The 20677-nt window shown below is 36.3% G+C and overlaps 1 protein-coding gene across 2 annotated transcripts in view; it reads right to left on the bottom strand.

Moving 5' to 3' along the window:
• Klp31E (kinesin-like protein 31E) overlaps nt 1-20677 on the bottom strand; it is a 580309-nt gene that overhangs the window by 254245 nt on the left and 305387 nt on the right. Inside the window, exons 11-12 of one of the 2 annotated variants that reach the window (XM_067145074.2) lie at nt 11288-11341; nt 551-751 (exon numbers count right to left, since the gene is read on the bottom strand). In XM_067145074.2, the coding sequence (XP_067001175.2) occupies nt 551-751; nt 11288-11341 (255 nt within the window). The remainder of the gene's footprint in view (nt 1-550; nt 752-11287; nt 11342-20677) is intronic. The other variant, XM_067145075.2, reaches the window with a different exon arrangement.

Raw genomic sequence — 20677 nt, 5'->3', positions numbered from 1 at the left:
AAAAAAAAAAAGTTATAATCCAAGGGCAATTACCTCTCCATTTTCTTTCATAGCAAAAGGCTACATTCAATCACCTCTCAGTTTTCCAGGCTGCTTTCCACATCCATTCCATAGTTGCCATGTTTCCTAACCTGTTTGTTTACATTTTGTACTGCCAATGCTTTGTTTATTCTTTATTTACCTGAAACTTGCTAGCTTGCTTATAGAGTATAGGGATATAATGTTTTACACCCTACAAAAGGGTGCAGAAAATGCAGTAAACTTATGGCAAACCTCAATTTTGTAAAAACTGGACAGTGCCATTTACCTCAGTGCACAAATATGTATTAGATATTTTAATACTGAAGTTATAAAATATATGCAAGATATCAGATGGAAGGAAGGAAGGAAGGAAGGAAGGAAGGAAGGAAGGAAGGAAGGAAGGAATATTCTTATATCAGGACTGCTTGCTATCCATATGATCACTGCCCATTATTACTGAACTGGGACATTCCTGACAACACTAAAAGTTAAATATATCAGTGTTCATAACTTTAAAGTGTATACTTACTGTACGATGCAAGCACTTTGTCTCGTTCTTCTTGAGTGGCCTTGATACGCTGCTGAAGTTGCATGAGCTTATCTTCATAATGCTGCCTCATGCTTTGAAGCTGCCTTTCAGATCGTTCTAGTTCCTCTATTAACTTCTGCTTGATATTTATTTCTGATGTTAATTCAGCCAGCTCAATTCCATATTTTTGATTTTCATCCTCTGCAAAAACCAAATCCAAATCATATGAGGAATAATAAGACATCCCAAAAATAAGTAGAATACAAAATACCTATCAACATGAACACACAAGTTTTATTCAAAGTTTTAGCATACCTGCCAACCTGTTGCAAAACTCAAAATCAGGATATTAAGGAGAAAAATGGGGGAGAATCAGGAGTAATAGTTTTGTCAAAAACATTACATCATACAGTAGAAAAATATTCATTATAGACCGTTATGCCTTTCAGCGTTTAGTCTGCAAGCCTCTGAATGTACTAAATGCTGTCACAATCCTCCATTTGTAACTAGTGCTGTGGCCTCATTCAGTTCTATACCTCTTTAAATCATTAGAAACTGAGTAATCATTGTAGGCTTGCTCTCCCTCTACTTCTCTTACCCTCCATAACAGAGTCCATTATTCTCCTAGGTAACCTATCCTGCTCCATTCACCTCCCATGACCCCACCACCGAAGCAGATTTATACGTACAGCTTTATCAATCAAGTTCATTCCTAACTTAACCTCTATCCCCTCATTCCGAGTACCCTCTTGTCATTGTTCCTACCTGTCTGTACCAGCAATCATCCTCGCTACTTCCACGTCAGTTACTTCTAACTTATGAGTAAGGTATCCTGAGTCCACCCAGCTTTCACTCCCATAAAGCAAACTTGCTCTGAAAACAGACCAATGTGAAGAAAGTTTCATGCAGGAGTTGAATTCCTTCTTACAATACTGCTGATCGCAATTGCAAGCACACTGCATTAGTTCTACAACACCTTGATTCAATCTCACTATGCTACCATCCCGCAAGAACACAACATAAATACCTGAAATTATCTACCTGTTCCAGATCTGTATCCTCAATCTGACATTCAATTCACTTTAATTTCTTACCTACTAATACCAATTTAATCTTGGAAAGGCTAATTTTCATATCACACTCATTGCACCTATTTTCAAGTTCGAAGATATTAAAATGCAGACTTTCAGCACAATCTGCCATTAAGACCAAGTCATCAGCATAGGCTAAAATGCTTACTACATTTCTACCACACTGATTACCTCCCTGCAACTTCATATCTTTCAGGAGAGGATCCATGTAAACTATGAAAAACAAGGGTGAAAGATTACAGCTCTGTCTAACCTCTGTACGTATCTGGATCCAAGAACTCATTCCACCATCAATTCTCACTGCAACCTAATTGTCACCTTACATGCTTTGTATTGATTTTAATAACCTACTCAATCCTATACTCCCTTAGTATGGCAAACCTCTCCCTCGGTACTCTGTTATATGCTTTCTCTACACCTACAAAAAGGAAACATAACTATCTATTTCTCTGAAAGCATTTTTCAATTATCTGGTGCAATCTGAAAATCTGATCCTGACAGCCCCTCTGCAGTCTGAAACCACACAGATTTTCAGCCAACTTTCAACCACTGATCGCACCTTCTCTTTCAAAATGCCAGTGAACACTTCGCCAGGTATACTGAGCAATGAGATACCTCGATAGTTGTTGCAATCCTTCCTGTTCCCTTGCTTACTGATAGGTGCATTTACTGCTTTTATCCAATCAGAAAGTATCTTACTAACACTCCATGCCAATCTTATTACTCTATGATGCAAAAACATTAATATCTTATAAATAATATGTAAGCCAATTTCCTTGCTGTAAACACAATGCATCAAAAATCACCAAAAGTGACTTGAATTGCAACAGAATCTGGGAAAATATGTACACTCAATCACACAAAAACTGGCCCAAGAAGAAATATTTAATTTTATACATTCTTGAAATGCCAAGATATTCATAAACTGCGGATAGCCAATGGTCAGAAAGATAATCAATCAATCAATCAATCAATCAATCAATCAATGTACCACCACTGATCTGTATTTAGGGCAGTCACCCAGGTGGCAGATTCCATATCTGTTGTTTAACTACTCTTTTCTTAAATAACAGCAAAGAGTTTGGAAATTTATTGAACATCTCTCTTGTCAATTCCTCTTCCTATAAACAAATATTTGCCCCAATTTGTTCTCCTGAATTCCAACTTTGTCTTCATATTGAGATCTTTCCTACTTTTGAAAATACCACTCAACTTATTTGTCTACTGATGTCAATCCACGCCATCTCGGAACATGCCACTCGGTCTAGCAGCTCATCTCCTTTCTCCCAAGTCTTCCCAGCCCAAACTTGGGAACATTTTTGTAAAGCTACTCTCTTGCCTGAAATCACCCAGAATAAATCAAATAGCTCATCTTTAGATTTTTTCCAGTTCTCAAATCAAGTAATCCTAGTGAGAGTCCCATACAATGGAACTATACTCTACCTGGGGTCTTACCAGAGACTTATATGCCCTCTCCTTATTACAACCCCTAATTAACATCATAACCACATGCAGAGATCTGTACCCTTTATTTACAATCCAGTTTATGTGATTACCCCAATGAAGATCTTTACTTATATTAACACCTAGGTACAGTGATCCCCATAAGGATCATTCACCCCATCAATGCAGTAATTTAAACTGAGAGGACTTTTCCTATTAGTGAAACTCACAACCTCACTTTTAACCCCGTTTATCATCATATCATTGTCTCCTGTCAATCTCGCAACACTGTCAATGTCTTTCTGCAGTCGCTCACAATCTTGTAATTTGTTACAGTAACTTATCCAGTATAACATCATCCGCAAAAAGCCTTATCTCTGATTCCCATTCTTTGCTCGTATCATTTATATATATTCAGTCTAGTCCAATTCCATTCTTTTTTGCCAGTTGTCTCCTATGATCTACCCTACCAAATGCCTTAAATAGGTCAACTACGATACAGTCCACTTGACCTCCTGAATCCAAGATATGCGCTATAGTGTATCTTGCTGGAATCCTACAAGTTGAGCTAAACCTGAACTGCCTTCAATCAAACCAGTTAATTTTGCAAACATGTCTCATATAATCAGAAATAATGCTTTCCCAAAGCTCACATGCAACACACGTCCTTTATACACAGGTTCTACTATAGCAACTTTCCATTTATTTGGTATAACTCAGTCGTGCAAACAGTAAACAAATGCTTTAGATATGACACTATATCCCAACCCATTGTTTTCAGTATAATCCCAGAAGTCTTATAAATTCCAGCTCCTTTTCCAGTTTCAAACTTCTTACCTTATTGTAAAAGTCTTTGTTGTCATAGGTAAATTGCAGTACTTTGTTAGTATCTAGACATTATCCTTGTAACCAACAATCTTTACATACTGCTGACTGAATACTTCTGCCTTCTGTAGATCCTCACATACACACTACCCTTGTTCATTAATGATTCCTGAAATGTCCTTCCTGGAATCTGTTTCTGCCATATATATATATATATATATATATATATTTATTTTCTCTCTCTTCATCCATACCTGATAATCGTATGACTGTTCTTTCTGAACCATGTGTTGTCTACAAATGGTTTCTATTTCTGTGATAAAAATCAATTAGCACATACCTTCCTAGATTTTTTGCTGTCATATGCATAAGGTTCCACTATGTCTTTGCTTCTTCCTTTTTCTCTTTCTACATGTGCAGTTGTACATTCCCCAAGTACACATTTCTCCACTTCTTTCACTTGGCTGAACACATACTTTAAACAAATCCATTGTTCTTTTATCAACTGAACTGTCGGTATAACGATCCCACCATTTAAATTTCCTCTTCCAGGTATGTGTGAAAATTCATCAAGGTACCTCATTTTTTTGCTTCTAGTCCTCAGTTTTAGATTAGAATGCCTTGAATCCTTCAAGTGGCCAAGTGTCCTTTCTCCTCCACTTTGTCTCTCTTCCCACACAGATAGCCATGACCTTCTCCTGGCAAAGGGCCTCCAGCGTGCGCAGCTTATGTCAATAGACTTTCTCTTTTAGCTTCCCCACAAGTCCATAGGGGTAAGATCTAGCAACCGTGGGGGGGAACTCAATGGGCCCTCTTCATCCAATCCAATGTCCTTGCAGATTGTCATCCAAGAAAGTTGGTACTGCTATATGGTAGTGTGATGGGGCCCCATCCTGTTGGTAGAAGACTTCATCAGCTCCGTAAAGCGCATGTACAGCTGGTAAAATAAATGTGCGTAACATTTCCAAGTCCACACCAGACATTAACCCCTGGTAGAGTGACCGCCTTGTCCATTTGAACATGCAGATTTTCCAGTGCCCAGAGTAATGTCGATTCACTGTTTCGTTAAGTTTAAACTGGGCCTCATCAGCCCACATTACCTTCGTCAGAAAGTGTTCATCTTGACTTACCACTTGTTGACACCATTCGCAAAATTGCAGTCGACGATCAGGATCACCATCATTGAGCATATGAAGTAATCATAAGATGTAAACTTTCCACTTAGTGGCTTTCAAAATTAGACATACACTTGCACTGCTAATCCCCACTTGCCATGCACATTGTGTAACAGACTTCTGTGGAGAAGTATCAAACCTTTCCAACACGAGAGCTGACGAAGCAGGACTAGTGACCGTACACATTCTTCCCGATCTTCCTTTGTGAATATCGCAAATCATTCCATGCATCTGAAACTTATCAGTAATGGGTTTAATTGTTAGGCGTGTTGGAGGTTCAGTTTCAAACTCCCTCCTTCACTGATGCACTTCGATGGCATTATCAAACCTAATAAACCACTTCAGAGTGCATTTTCCCTGCTCGAACGTCAAACATGCTCCAGCGATGTTGTTTTCCTGCTATTGTGATGCAAGTACAGACATCTGTTGGGCGAAAGACTCTACTACAACATACTGGTACTTCAAAACAATTGACAATGTCAATATCCTGAAACAGTCTGATAGGAAGTGTAGACATTTTTCAGGAGGATTCTGTAGTCCATTCCAGTACTGTACTAGGTACCTGGCAAGTCAGCCAATATCCTTGGTTAATGAAATACAGGAAAATACAAGAGATCAAAAGGTAACACACAAAAGCATCTCTCAGAAGCAAAGAATGATACAGTAGATGCTTAATGTTAATTTAGCGGCAATAGTTTTAACAGATGCCAAGTGCGAGAATATTACCCTGAAAGCAGTTTGTACGACACTAGCAAATCTACAGATACAGGGTTCTAGCACTGTTTAATGCAAATCAAATGAGCCAGAATTAAACTTTTGAATAAGAGCAGTGAATCTATGACAAACGTATCAAACAATTCTTCAGTCCAGCAGGCCGGGTGTGGGAATGAACAAGCCTTCTCCAGAAGCTTGTTCTATTAGTGAAGAAACCAATCTCTCTTTTTCTTCTTCTGCTGACTTGTATGGCAAACAAAATAGAGGGTTTTTCTTCAGGGTGAATTCCCTTAACCTTAAACAGTCCCCTACTTCATCCACATGTCAGCAGACTAAGTCCAGAAAGCATCATCTGACAACTGACCTGTTCCAAACGTCTTCCTCCACTGCCAAAGCTGATATTAGGGGCTTATTTGTTATGCTAGCTAAGGGCCCTTAATCCTACCACCTACACAATACTGTATGTTCATTTCATTTCAAACAAAAAGACTTTAAAAGAAGACATCTTCTGCAACGGCCAATTTTTGTGCAGTGGAGTGTGCATTTAAGAAAATAATATACAGAGAGATTTTTAAAAATCTCAAATTAACTTCTATTATGACTGTTCATTTGTATTTCAAGCTTTATATGAATACTACTTCTCGGTTCAATCATGCATGGACACCGTTCCAAAAACTGTTTCAGAGAAACTAAATTATATTTCTTCACCATAATAAAACTTCCAACATTGAATGAAGACTAATACAGTAAATTAAACAATCTCACAGTGATCAATAAGAAAAAGATATTCAGTCACCGAACTAACATCAGAAACGGTAGGTGTTTCAAATATATTTTAAGTTCTGCAATCATTGGGTTAAAATTGGAAGAAACAAACTGATCCGGAGGTCAGGAATCAATCTTTTAAAAAATAGGAATAGTTTGTAGAACTGAAAAAAAAAAAAAAAAAAAAAAAAAAGACCAATATTCTTTTCCTACTTGTTTAATATTATACTAACACAGACAGGGTTTTGGTTATAGTGGAATAGGTATTAACTACGACCTTAAGGTATAACCCCTGTATTGTCCACGTGTGACACCAATCTTCTCTAACATATTGTAACATATTAGGCAAATTTACATTTCCTTGGCATGCCTTTCATTTCTTTTTTTCATTCCACCTCAACAATGTTCCTCTATAGAGTGAAAAAGCTTTAACAACTGTTGGATTTGTACCTCTAGTGGATGCCAATAATGATTTTCATCCTAATCCACTCAGTTGAACCACACTGTACGCTCTGGGCTGTAAGTTTGAAATGCTCATATCATTTAAAAGCACATTATCTGGCAAATTGAGTTACAAAGAGAATGAATATGGACTGTGGACCACTATTTTTTTTTTTTTTCCCCTGGAAAATTCCACTCTAAATATACGCTCTTTTTTGTTACACGACTAACAGCTTACCCATTATTTTAGTGTTCCCATATGCACAATTTTTCTGAAAACTACTATTTTTAAAACTACCTGTTTCCTCGCTAACCTAACAATTATTAACAGCCTATCAATCTGGAAGAAATAAGCTTTCTAATGGTGAAATAATTACTGAAATTGGTTGAGTGATTGCCTAGATTAACTTCCACATACAAACGTGTACACTTTCTCTTTTTATAATGTATGTATAGATTACACGGAAGAAGACAAGCTAAGTAATAGAAAGATATTGAAATTAAGAAGTGCGTGAATACTACTCTAATATAACTTGAAATATTAGCTTAACTCATAACTGTTACATCATCCATAAATAACCATATACATCTAGAGAAGAGAAGTACGAAATAGCAATATCTTGATCTTGCGAAGTCAGCATTAGCCACAAAACATGTTTCCTAATTATTTTAATGTCTTACATACATAGTACGTACATTGGGAGCACTTTATTGAATAGAATGTTATTAGAATGTTAACTACTTCAGTCTATCACAGAGGGGGTTGATAATCATGTTTTGCCCCTTGAAACAACAATCACTAATACAACCAAACTACCATCAGATATAGGTTCAACTGGCATTATTTTGCAGTTGCTGATTCTGAATACTAAGTTTTAACAAATCAGTAACAACAAGAACAACAATAATTTCAATTATTTCCTCACACAGAAGTAAATTAAAAACAAAAACCATACTTTAAAACCCAAACAGCACAAGTAAAGAAATACAAGAGGCAAATTATGCAAAAACTTTAACTTCAAAATTCTAAGGCATGGTGATCAAATCAACTTAAAGTAAATGTCTGCAACACTAACTTAATGACATCAGTGTAATAGGTAATTTTAACTACCTTTTTATACTGATTATATATAAAATCTCAGGCAGTAATAACATAAAAATTGGCAACTGAAATGATAGACAATATTTAGTCAAAACAGCAACAGACTAGAAAGATCTTTCATAATATAGAGATATCACACCATATTACATACCCATGCTTTCACACAGAACAGCACAATTAAAAAAAGGTTAAAACCATGCAATCAATGTGGATTACATAAATTAAGAGCAAAAAGCAATGGACTGAACAAGACAAGTTGTATGAAAAGGAAGTTTTTACATTTGAGAAGTTCATGAATAATTCTGTAATGTGATAACTTCAAAAGGCAGTAATTTAATCCTGGTAATTGATACAACTGATATATTACTGCAATTCCTGTTTTATGGCTTCAATACATAGATGTAAGCCCATGGCAAATAAATGAGAGTTATTCCCACACTTTATGTACAGTAACTGTGAATCTCCATGTACAATTAATGATTATCATGTAGCAGAAGCACACAAAATTTCCTTTTTACAGAAGTCTAATTCAATTTTATAGCAGTGCTTTGTCAGAGAGACCACAATTTAGAATCAAACAGTTAATTCAGAAGTGAGTTTATTTAAGAATATTAAAATATTCAGAAAAAGTTTTTTACTACACATGTTTACATTTTTCACCTAAGAGAATAATATGGATGATGCTTGAAAGTAGCAAATTTAACAACAAATGCACTGCAATATGTCCATGAGGGGGGGGGGGGGGGGGGTAGAGGATCCTTCATAAAGCAGTACTGATGCAAGTGTGTAATGGACTAGTATAACTTGGAAACAATTCTCTAAACCCACAGGTAAGCAGTGAAAATATTAAGCTCGACTAGTAGGGGAAAATTTCTATTTATGAAGTTGTTTATGTCTATTATTATCATCATCATCATCATCATCATCATCTACTTGGTTATGTAAGACAGGTTGTCAGTACGGACTTTATTAGGTATAAATTGTGGTCGTATCATTTATTATTTATGTGTTGTATGATCTGTCTTAAGTAACAGTACATGTGAGGTTATGTCATGATACTTCTGCTGTATGTTTATTAATACGACCTTATTCAATGTAAGAACACGTAATTAATAGTATATAATTTATTACCACCTGTAAAAATGATGTATAAATCTGATGTAATATTGTGCAACACAGGGTAAGAGTATAGAACAGCACACCTTTGTCACTCGAGTTTTACAGAATGTTCTATTCATTAGTATATAAGTTATTGGAGACCCAAGAAAATACAAGAAAACATCTTGTGTCATACTTTTCTGGAAACCTGGCCAGGCAAGGTATATAAAGACTGGTCTTGGGTTGTTTAGTTGAGTTGTTAGTGAGTCGTTAGTCGAGTTAAGTACGTGAACTCGTGTTGCGGTTTTGCCGTTGAAGTTATGTTGTGTTGGTACCACATGTGAGCTTGTCAAGTGTTCCGTTGTCAATTGAGTTCAAGATGGTGGTTCATTTGATGTGCAACTATTAATGTGTATATAATTTGTAAATAAAACAGTGTACACAACTGACAGCATCTTGTGCGTGAATACGATAGTATAACATACTTCCTTGGACATAATTTACATAGCTACCACCTAATAAAGGAATGATAAATACCACAATAATTATATATTTTGAAGTAAGCAGATGGAATCTACCAACACCAAAGTACAATCACAATTTTCAGATCCAAGTACCATAATTCAAACACACTTATATCGAGTACCAAAGAGATATGAAGGAAACATTAACTTAAAACAATCTAGCTCCTGCAACATGGGAGGATGAGCTTATTAAATGCATCACATAAGATTATTTACATACAATGTCAAAATAATTACCACTAAACACAATTAAAACTTAATAATATTTCTGCATGCACTGAAAGCCTCAAATGAAAAAGCATTATGACAAGGGTTCCCAAATTCTGAAGATTTACAATCCACTGCAGAAAAACCTTGAGTCATACTAACCCTATTATATTTTACTGTTTATAGCCAAATATGAAATCACAAACATTTTAACAAGTCTCTTAAATTAACATTACGAGAGCAGCGCCTTACCATACAAGCAAGCATGGATAGAGTATACACAAAACATGGATCTAAAATTTTTGGCTGCAGCTTTGACATCCTTGAGTACCAGTTGAGGTTTAGGTCATTCTTTCTTTACCTACCCTAAATTTTACACATTTTCCTCTTTAATTAAGCATATTCCATCACAATTTTAAATTCTACCTACAACAGTTTACTTACCATGCTTACAAACTTTCCAAATTACAACCTCATATGCTCTTTCTGAATTCATATCTACAATTAATTCTACCTCTATCCTTAAGGTATAAAAGTTAAATTTCCCTTACCTGCTTCCCCACCTGCCACACGATTACCTCAAGTTCTCACTTTCTGCAACCAAACTTCCGTAAAAATCATCCTCCCAAAAGAGACTACTCTTGAACACTACCACCTCACTCATCTCTCATTAATTAAAATTTCTGATGTTATTGGTTTTGTTTGTCCCACTAACTACTTTTACTGTTTTCAGAGATGCCGAGGTGCAAGAATTTGGTTCCGCAGAAGTACACGGCCGTAAATCTAACAACACGAGGCTGATGAACTTGAGCACCTTCAAATACTACTGGACTGTGCCAGGATCAAACCTGCAGTCGGGCTCAAAAGGTCAGTGCTTTACTGTCTGACCTACTCAGTCCAGCATCAAAATTTCTCTCATTCTAACCTCCCCTGATAAGGATGCGGCCAAAAATGTTGCCCCACGTATTTATTTTTTTCACGTTTCACTTACGCGTACTCTACCTGCTCTCCATGCGTTTCCCATATACAGTCCCATAGATACTACAAAGAGCATTAAACAAATATTCATTAGATTAAAAACCATTTATCACTACTGGCACGATTTAATAGGTTACTAGACCATAGTTTTTTGTATAATAAAAATGAAATTTAAAAGAGTCCATCAGTGGGTTGTGATTCAAAATTTGGATTCAATTCCTTACAATATACATAAGGAGAGAGCGAAAGAAAAGGCCTATTCTTTTAATTATCGATCTGTACTGCACAAACATGCAAACACTAAGAATGAACAAGAACGAAACACTTATTTAAACCATGCTACAACAATATATTACACTAGTTCACAACAATACCTTTCTCTTCAGTGTCTGTGTCACTATCTGACTCATCTTCATTATTCTCTGTTGCTGAAAAGCCAAATAACAAAACCTACATTACACTAAACACACACAAATACTAATTCTCTACCCGCCAATATGAATGCGGTAATGACTCATGCAATGGCATCATTAATGACAATTCACCTTAAAGAGGGACCAAATCCAGGTTCTAGATTCATTCTTAAATCATCTACAAGACCACTGACATACAAAGGAAACTAGAATATCAGAAAGTGTCCTCCTTAAGTTCTCAAAATAATCTCCACAAGAGCATGAAAAAAATTACCTGAAAAGGATTCATTAAAAAAAAAAACTGAGTGCAAAATATCCATTAAAAGTGTTTTATATTCCACAAAATGACTAAACATTAGAGAGGAAAAGAAGTGTGTGTGTATGGGGGGGGGGGTGCAGGTACATGACGTAATGTATATATTTTTGATCAATTTGCCTAGACTCAGCCGCATCTGAACAAGAGAAAATAATAATGTAACTATTATTTTCAATTATTCTTCAAATATATATTTTTCAACTATTGCAATAAACAACTGCTCTGTATCCATTTATAACCTGGTGTCGTAAATTAGTTTTTAGAGTACTGTTTCCACGTAGAACTAAATTCTTAGAAACTGTCGAAGGTTAAAATTGTAAACTTGGTTAAATCTATTATTTATCAATAACAGTAGCATTTCAAAATTACAATGCTTAAATTAGACTTGATTCATGATACTGCTAACCATTTTAGAAAAAAAAAAAAAACTGTTGTGTGTGCCATTCACTCTCAATCCTGATTACACTACTAACAGTACCCCTTGGAGACAATTGGGTCTGGAGTGCTTTAACTACTGTTAAATTACACACATTCTCTACTTGTGTCTGACATTACAGTGAATACCAGTTGTGTGTATGAATAATCAGTCATCAATGATCTGTGATTAGGGATGTCCTAATTAACTGTGACATACTTCTTTATTAAAACAATGTTAAAATATGTCATGTTGGTAGATTTTCGACCAATTTATTCGATGTTAAAAATATTAAAATATGCTAGTATGTTGTGCAGCATGTCACAGAAGTTTTATTAGTGTCACACCTAGTAGCACGTGTGTCATAGGTTTGCCATCCTTTCAGTAGAACCTTAAAAACAACGTTAACTATATATACATTTTAATCTACAACATTAAAATACACTTAGTTCGTCTTGTATTTGTTTTTATAAACAACACTTTAATATTTGCTGAATATACAAATGTTTTTGCTGTAATCTCATTTCAAGCTGTAGGGAAGTGAGGACTTCTCAACCAACACAGACCTAGTAAACCATTTCTTAAGAATCTCAGTAGATATATGGTATTCATATCTATGTACAATTCCTCTCTGTATCAGTCATTGTTTAGAACCACTACTTCTTTTATGACCACATAGGATCACTTTAGTCAGTCCATCGTTCAGGTCTCTTTGGAGGGATTGTTCGGGCTTTGCGGTCTTCCCAGTACTTCTTCAGACGCTCCGATCTTCGTGCTCTTTCCTCAATTGAAAATATGCATCTTGTTGGTTTGTTTTGTGTAAGGGTAAAGCGCAGGTTTGTATTCAATTTTATCTTATTTGTAGTGTCTTCTGTTGTAAGTGTTACAAGTGAAATATGTAATGCGAGTGGAATGTATTTTTTTTTGAAGTCTTTGTTTGTAAAATACAATATGATGTTTTATTTTTATTGACCTAACCTGTACTGTATAATGTTGTAACATAGGCATTTGTAAATAGTAGAATTCTGTCTATAGTTCCTGGAAAGATCCAGAAAGTTACATAACTTTTGTACAGGGTGTGTTACTTTGTTGGTATGTGTTCTAGAAAGTGTGTTCTGTCTATTCTGGAAAAATACGACTTTCGCGATCATGCGTATTCTAGAATGTTAGTCAAAGTTCGCGATCGAAAGTAAGGTTGTGATTGGTGAGTCTAGGTGGCGATGGGGAACACGTGCACGCTGATTGGCTGCCTCCAAGGCCAGTAATTCCTATATATAGTGAGCGAGGCAGTGTTCGGATTGATTCTGTATCCTGAAATCTGTCGGTCTTGGTCTATCTGTCTGCGAGCAGCCTATCTGGTTGACGCCCCCCGGTTTTCGGGATGGCACTCTCCTCGGGTAAGCACTCTTGAATTCCGTTCCTGCTAAAAATTCCGTAATGTTCCGATTTGCTTTTCATACAGGAGTCTGCCCTAACCTCGCCTAGATTCACCAAATTAGTTACTTATGACGCCTTAGTTTTTCAGCTGGACTTACCTGTTCGTTTCCGAGGCATTCCCATTTCTTGTTTCACTAAAATATGTATATTGTAGTTTAACATTATTTCCCTTGGGGGTTGCCTCTGATAGTTCTGTATCACTTGAGGTACGCTAGATTTTGGATAACCTGTAAACTGCATTGGTAACTGGATGTTCAGTTGATTTGAAATTTGAATTTACACTGCTACGAATAACCTATGTATATCACTGAACTTATAGCTCATAACTTGGAATGTATTTGTAAAATTATCTTGTAAATAATATTTTTAAAAACTAAGGATCATAGTGATTCATTTCGGAATCCGCTATCTAAGCCATGTCCATGCCTTTGGTAGGTTCCCAGCCCTTTCATCTGCCCGGTTTGTTGTTCACTAGTTGGCCCTACTGATATTTCGTACTTGTTTTGTTGGAGATCCGCGTAATGCTAGCTACTGTTTTTCCAAGTGTGTAGTGTTTTCTTATATTGTGTATTGTACTCTTACCTTCCCTGTTTAACTGTGTTTGTGCCTTGTTTGGTGTTACCCCTGTAGTCTGAGGTAGCAGTAAGGCCTATTTCCTTCAGATCCTCTCTTACTTCTCTGATCCATTTACATCCTGTTGTGGTATTTTTTGAGGCGAGATTGTGTTGTACTAGTTGTTTCAGAAGTCTTGAATACTGCATCCTCATGATATGTCCAAAGAATCCCAGCCTCCTCCTACACATGGTATCTGTAATGGGTTCTAGCTATTTGTACATGACTTTGTTAGGTATTAACCGCCACTGTCCATCCTTCTGGTATTTTTTGTTGATGCAGGTTCTTCCAATCCTCCTTTCAATTTTCTGAAGTCTGTCAGTCTTTGATTGTTTATTCAGGTGAAAAAGTGTTTCTGCTGCATATGTAGCTTCCGGTTTTATAACTGTGTTGTAGTGTGTTATTTTTGCATTTATTGATAGACATTTCTTTTTGTAGATATCTCATGTTAATTTTTGTGCTGTAGCTAATCTATTTATTCTTGTTTGGATTGAGATTTTTTCATTTAGGTTATGTGTTATTACTTCTCCAAGATATTTAAATTGAGTTACTATTTTGATTTTATCATCATTTATGGTAACTTCTTTTAGTTGTATGGGTTTTTGGGGCATAATTTCTGTTTTTCCAAATGATATTTTGAGGCCAATTTTATTTGCAATGTTTTGAAGTTCTGATATCTGGGTTTTTGCTTCTTTTATGTCCACTGCTAGTAATGCTAAATCGTCAGCGAAACCCAGGCAATTTGCTTTGATTTTTCGGCCAATCTTTATTTTGGTGGGACATTGCCTAAACCATTCCCTCATTACCATTTCTAGAGCACAATTAAATAATAGTGGTGAGAGCCCATCTCCCTGCCGTAGTCCAGTTTTAATTTCAAATGTCTCTGAGGTTTCACCCCTAAACTTCACTTTTGATTTGGTGTTAGTGAGAGTCAATTTTATCATGTTTATTAATTTGGGGTGTAGTCCAAGGTGTCTTAAAATTTTGAACAGAGATTCTCCATGGATGCAATCGAAGGCTTTCTTGAAATCTACAAATGTTATCAGCATCTCTCTATTTCTTCTCCTCTGTGGATCCATGGTAGAGTGTCGGCCTCCGGATCCCAAGATAGCGGGTTCAAACCTGGCAGAAGTAGTCGGATTTTTGAAGGGCAGAAAAAAGTCCATTCGATACTCCATGTCGTACGATGTCGGCATGTAAAAAATCTCTGGTGACACATTTGGTGTTTACCTGACAAAATTAATTAAATCTCAGCCATAGACGCCCAAGAGAGATCCAGTTTACTCTGTCTGCCATCTAGTGGGCCTAGAGTAAAACAGAATGTCGAAATTGATGAGCAGACAGCCAGATGGCGTCAAATCGAAACATCTGCACACGGTAGTTGAGGCCATACGATTATTATTATTATTATTATTATTATTATTATTATTATTATTATTTATTATCAACTTAAGACTCATGATCTGATCAGGACAGCTCCTCTAGGGTCTGAAACCTCCTTGATATTCTCCTAGTTCTTTCTCAAGTTGCAAACTTATTCTATTAAGGATGATTATTGAAAATATTTTGTATGTTATGTCTAGCAGCGAGATACCCCTGTAGGTATTAGGGTCGGTTTTGTCACCTTTTTTGTGCAGTGGGTGAATGAGGGCCGTTGTCCAGTGTTCTGGTACTTCTTCTTTAATCCAGATAGAGACAAATTGTTGAAAGAAAAATGAAATGTCGTATGGCTTTTAGTGCCGGGATATCCCAGTACGGGTTCGGCTCGCCAGGTGCAGGTCTTTCTATTTGACGCCTGTAGGCGACCTGCACGTCGTGATGAGGATGAAATTATGATGAAGACAACACAAACACCCAGCCCCCGTGCCATTGCAATTAACCAATTAAGGTTAATATCCCCGACCCGGCCGGGAATCGAACCCGGGACCCTCTGAACTGAAGGCCAGTACGCTGACCATTCAGCCAACGAGTCGGACAACAAGTTGTTGATGGAGGGCAACTTTTGCTGATGTTCCTGCATATTTCCAGATTTCTGCAAAGGTCTGATCTTCTCCTGGCGCTTTGTGGTTTTTTAATTTATTCCGAGCTTGGTAGACTTCCTTTATTGTGGGGGGGATTGATGTTCTCTGGTGGTGTTTTTATTGGGGTGTTGGTGTCCAAATGAAGGAGATCTGTAGGTTCCTCACAATTTAAGAGCTTGTTGAAATATTTAGCCAGAATTTCTGCATTGTCTTTATTGTTATGAGCCAGCTTACCATTTTCATCCTTCATCAGTAGGGTCAGGGGTTCATATTTTTGGAGCTGCTTTCTGAAGATTTTGTAGTAGTCCCTTGATTGAGTTTTAATGAATTGTTCTTCAATTAACTGCAGTGTGTCCTTATGATGTTGTCTTTTTACTCCTCTTAAGACTTGGATAGTTTCTTTTCTCTGTTTTACTAGATTTTGATAGGATATTTCTGTTGTTTGGGACTGATGTAATAGCCATGCCTGATGTCTTTTCTCCACTGTTTTCATCACATTCACTGTTCCACCATTGGTGCTTTTACGTGGTTTAATTCGGGCCAGGTCTTCTACAATTTGTTTAAGGTTGTATACTAAGTCTTCAAGTTTATCTGTGATTTTTTGTTTTTTTAGTTACTTTCTGGTAATTTTTGTTGTTGATTAGCTGGGTAGGATCTATTTTTCTGTTAGTTTTAAGAGCTTGCTTTTGCTGTCTCCTCTGGGGAGTGAGTTTAATTTTAATTTACACTACGTAGTGATCTGAACCTGTGTCTATTCCTCGGAGGACTTTGACGTTATAGATCTCTTTGTGGTGGTATTTGTCCATGCAGATGTGATCCAGTTGCCATTCTCCTTTAGTGCAGTCAGGGTGTATCCATGTTTTGAATTTTTGAGGTTTCCTCTTAAAACATGTAGATTTTGAGATTAAGTTATGGTTTCTGCACAGGTCAACTAGTCTCTCTCAATTTTTATTTGTTTTCTTGTGTGCTGGCCATTTTCCGATGATATCACGCTATTTTCTTTCTCTGCCTAGTTGAGCGTTGATATCGCCTATTAACCCTTTCGCACTCAGCGCGCCGATCTATCGGCGCGAGAGGTTATGGCGAGAAAGCTCACGGCGCCGATACATCGGCTCTGTCCTACTTAGGAATTTTGGTCATTTGCGTGGCTGTTAAATCGTAACAGTTAATTGTGACGGTACCTTAAAGCGTTGAATTTGCGCTTTACTCTACAGATATATCCACCAGCCATACAAAATATTTTTATTTTCGACAAATGAAATCTGTTGACCGTGAATTTTTATGTTAAGGTTATTTGAAGTTGTTACTGCGTGGATCTGTTTTGGTTGGCTTATGAATACAACAATTTGATCTTGATATGAGTTTAGGTTAGAGTATATTTCGTTTCTTTGATATATTGTGTGTTCGCTGCACTTAGCAAACTATAATTTTACTCCTTTTCATAACTCCGTTGTTGCATGTGCTTGCGTCATCTTTTTATCGTAATGGCTAGGCCATATTCAAGGCCGAATGAGGCCGATATCCTTGAATTTTCAGAAGATTTAGACAGTAAGAATGACCTTCCTTTGCCGAAAGTGATTTGCATTATGTGGGAAATAACACAGTCACAGCTGCTCACCGTGCATCGGACCGTGAAGACCCGACATCGATGACCGTTACATGTACACTGAGTAACATTTTTGCCATGCTTCATGAGTGAATTGCAGCATACACATAATACTGATATCAAGTTATACAGAATTAAATGTTTTTTTCTTTCACGTCTACAGGTAAAGAAGGAAGACGCAATAATGTCAGATTTTCCAAAAAATATTTTTAAAAATTTATTTTCAAAATTTAATAATTTTTTTGGCTTTACCAATAATACGTCCTAGGTATATTCATTTTTGAAATGTTCATAGTTTCCTGTATTAGTGTGATTTATTTTATTTTAATGTGTGTTAAACTGTTTGCGTGTTGATTTTTTTGTAATTTGGTTTGGAAAATGACAGAAATTAGTCTGAGTGTCTTCGAGCAAACCCTTGTGCAGCCACCCCTAACCTGGAGAACAGACGCTGCATAATGGATTCCAGTGGCATTTCCTCCACTGTGGGGACCATCACCCCACCAACAGGGGCTCATTCGCCCGAAGCCGTTGGCCCCCTTAGGGAGTCAGGTTATTTCCCGCTGCCCAACACTTGGCGTTGGTAGTTTTACAGCTGGGTGCCAGACCAGCAAACCCTCCTCCTTTCTTATTCCGGACTTGGGACCAGACCACTATTAATACACCTTTTTATATTTACAAGCTTGTTATGCAATGAATTTATTAGTGTGCCAGCAATCAACATAGAAAAAAATTTCAGACTACTTCACTCCTTAGAGTAAGAAAAGAAAATGTTTAAATTGCTTAATCGTGACTGATTCATCATCACCGAGCCAAAACTACTGGACATAAAGGAACGAAATTTTGGGGATACATTCATATTACAATGCAGATGCATACCAAGGGAGAATTTTTGGATATTTGGTCGCTAAGGGGGGTGAAAGGGAGGATGGATTTTTAAAATGAGTATCTATATCTCGAAAACTTAAAGAGTTTAAGACATGAAAATATTTGGAATCTCCTTTAAAAATAAATAATCGTGTATTTCTTGTTTTCGGGAAAACCTCGAAAGGGCGGTACAAAAAAAAGAACTGAAAATGGGGTTAATTCTTTTTTATGATTATACTTATATCTCAAAAACTGAAAATGTTACAGCCTTGAAAATTGGTTTTTGAAATCTCCTTTATAAGTAAAGAAATGCATATTTTGTTTTCTCAAAGGTCACTTAAGCGGAGAGTGGGGGAAGGAGTTGAATTGTTTTTATGAGGATACTTGTATCTCAAAAACTGAAGATGATAATTGGCATTTGGAAGCTCCTTTATAAATAAAGAAACATGCATTTGGGGGAGGGGGTCAATTTAATGGGGGGGATGAAAAAGGAGTTGAATTCTTCTTATGAGGATACCTATATCTCAAAAGATGTTACAGGCATAAACATTTGTATTTAGAATCTTCCTTCAAAGTAAAGAAACACATTTTTCTGTTTTTGTTAAACCCACTTAGGGGGGTGAATGAACTGAAAGATTAGTTGAATCCTTTGTATGAGGATACTTATACCTAAAAAACTAAAGATGCTACAGATGTGAAAAAAATTGTATTTTTACTCTCCTTTAAAAATAAAGAAATGCATATTTTTGTTTTCAGAAAATCCACTTAAGGGGGGATGAAAGAACTAAAAAATTAGTTGAATTCTTTGTAGGTCATAGATGGCCTAGGTACAACTGAAGAGGCGTACTAGGGAAATGAGAAGTGAAGTAGTTTCCCGTTGCTTTCCTCACCGAGCCACAAGTTGCTATTACATATCAGTCTGTCAAGCCCACTGAAAAGCATACATCAACCGACCCTATGAGCAACATTTTCACACCATTCATAGCAGGGACTGGTTGCATAAGGAACAGCATTATTAGCATCACTCATACCTCCGTCACTTTCATATTGTCAAAGCCAAGGAAAAGATATAGACAGATCAATGAAAGTAACAAACTTGCTCTAGCCCTTAGAAGACACAGTGAACTGTAAACACTAGGTCTCGCCAGTAAAGGTATAATTCTTTGTATGAGGATACTAAAATCTCAAAAACTACGAATGTTGAAGGTGATAAGTGGTACTTTGAATCTCTTTTAAAAATTAAAAGAACACATTCTTTTGCTTCCGGATAATCCACTTAAGGGGGTGAAAGAATTGAAAAATTTTAATTATTTGTATGAACATACTTATATAAAAAAACTAAAGATGTTGTAGAAAAGAAACTTGGTATTTGTTTGGAAAGTCCTTTAAAAATACAGGAACATGTTTTTTATCAGAAAAGGCACTTAATGGGACTGAAAAGAAGTGAAAATGAGTATTTTTTTATGAGGATACTTATATCCCAAAATCTGAAGATGTTACAGGCATGAAGATTGGTATTTGGAATTTCCTTAAAAAGTAAAGAAACCTGTAATTTTTTTGTTTTTTTTTTTGTTTTCAGAAAATCCACTTAGGTGGGTGTGGGAGAAGGACTGATAAAGGGGTTGAATTCTTTTTATTCCCTGTACTTATATCTCAAAATCTGAACATGTTACAGGTGTGGAAATAGGCATTTGGAATATCCTTTAAAAATAAAATAAAGAAACATTTTTTTAAATTTATATTTTTCGACTTGAGAAAAGACTGTTTCTCACATGTACAGTTCTATGTCACATGGTCATCTTTTCACCCCAAAAAACAATACCACAAACGTCGTTAACAAAGATTTTCTGGGGCAAATGAAACTCAATTTTTCAGTGAGTTTTTATACTTCAGGAATTTTCAGACAATGCCTTAGTACAGTACCGAGGAACGATTACTTTTATCAACGTACGAAATCCAAGTGAGCGAAGCCACAGGTAACTGCTGGTATAATATATATTTTTAATCTCGCGTAATATTTTGAATTTTTCAATGAAGAATTAAATTTTAACATTTTGAGAAATTCACCATTTGAGAAATC

Source organism: Anabrus simplex, chromosome 4 (assembly GCF_040414725.1).
Source record: "Anabrus simplex isolate iqAnaSimp1 chromosome 4, ASM4041472v1, whole genome shotgun sequence".
Lineage (NCBI taxonomy): Eukaryota > Metazoa > Arthropoda > Insecta > Orthoptera > Tettigoniidae > Anabrus > Anabrus simplex.
The sequence above is the reverse complement of the archived record's forward strand: the minus strand, read 5'-3'. Positions and strand labels throughout refer to the sequence as shown.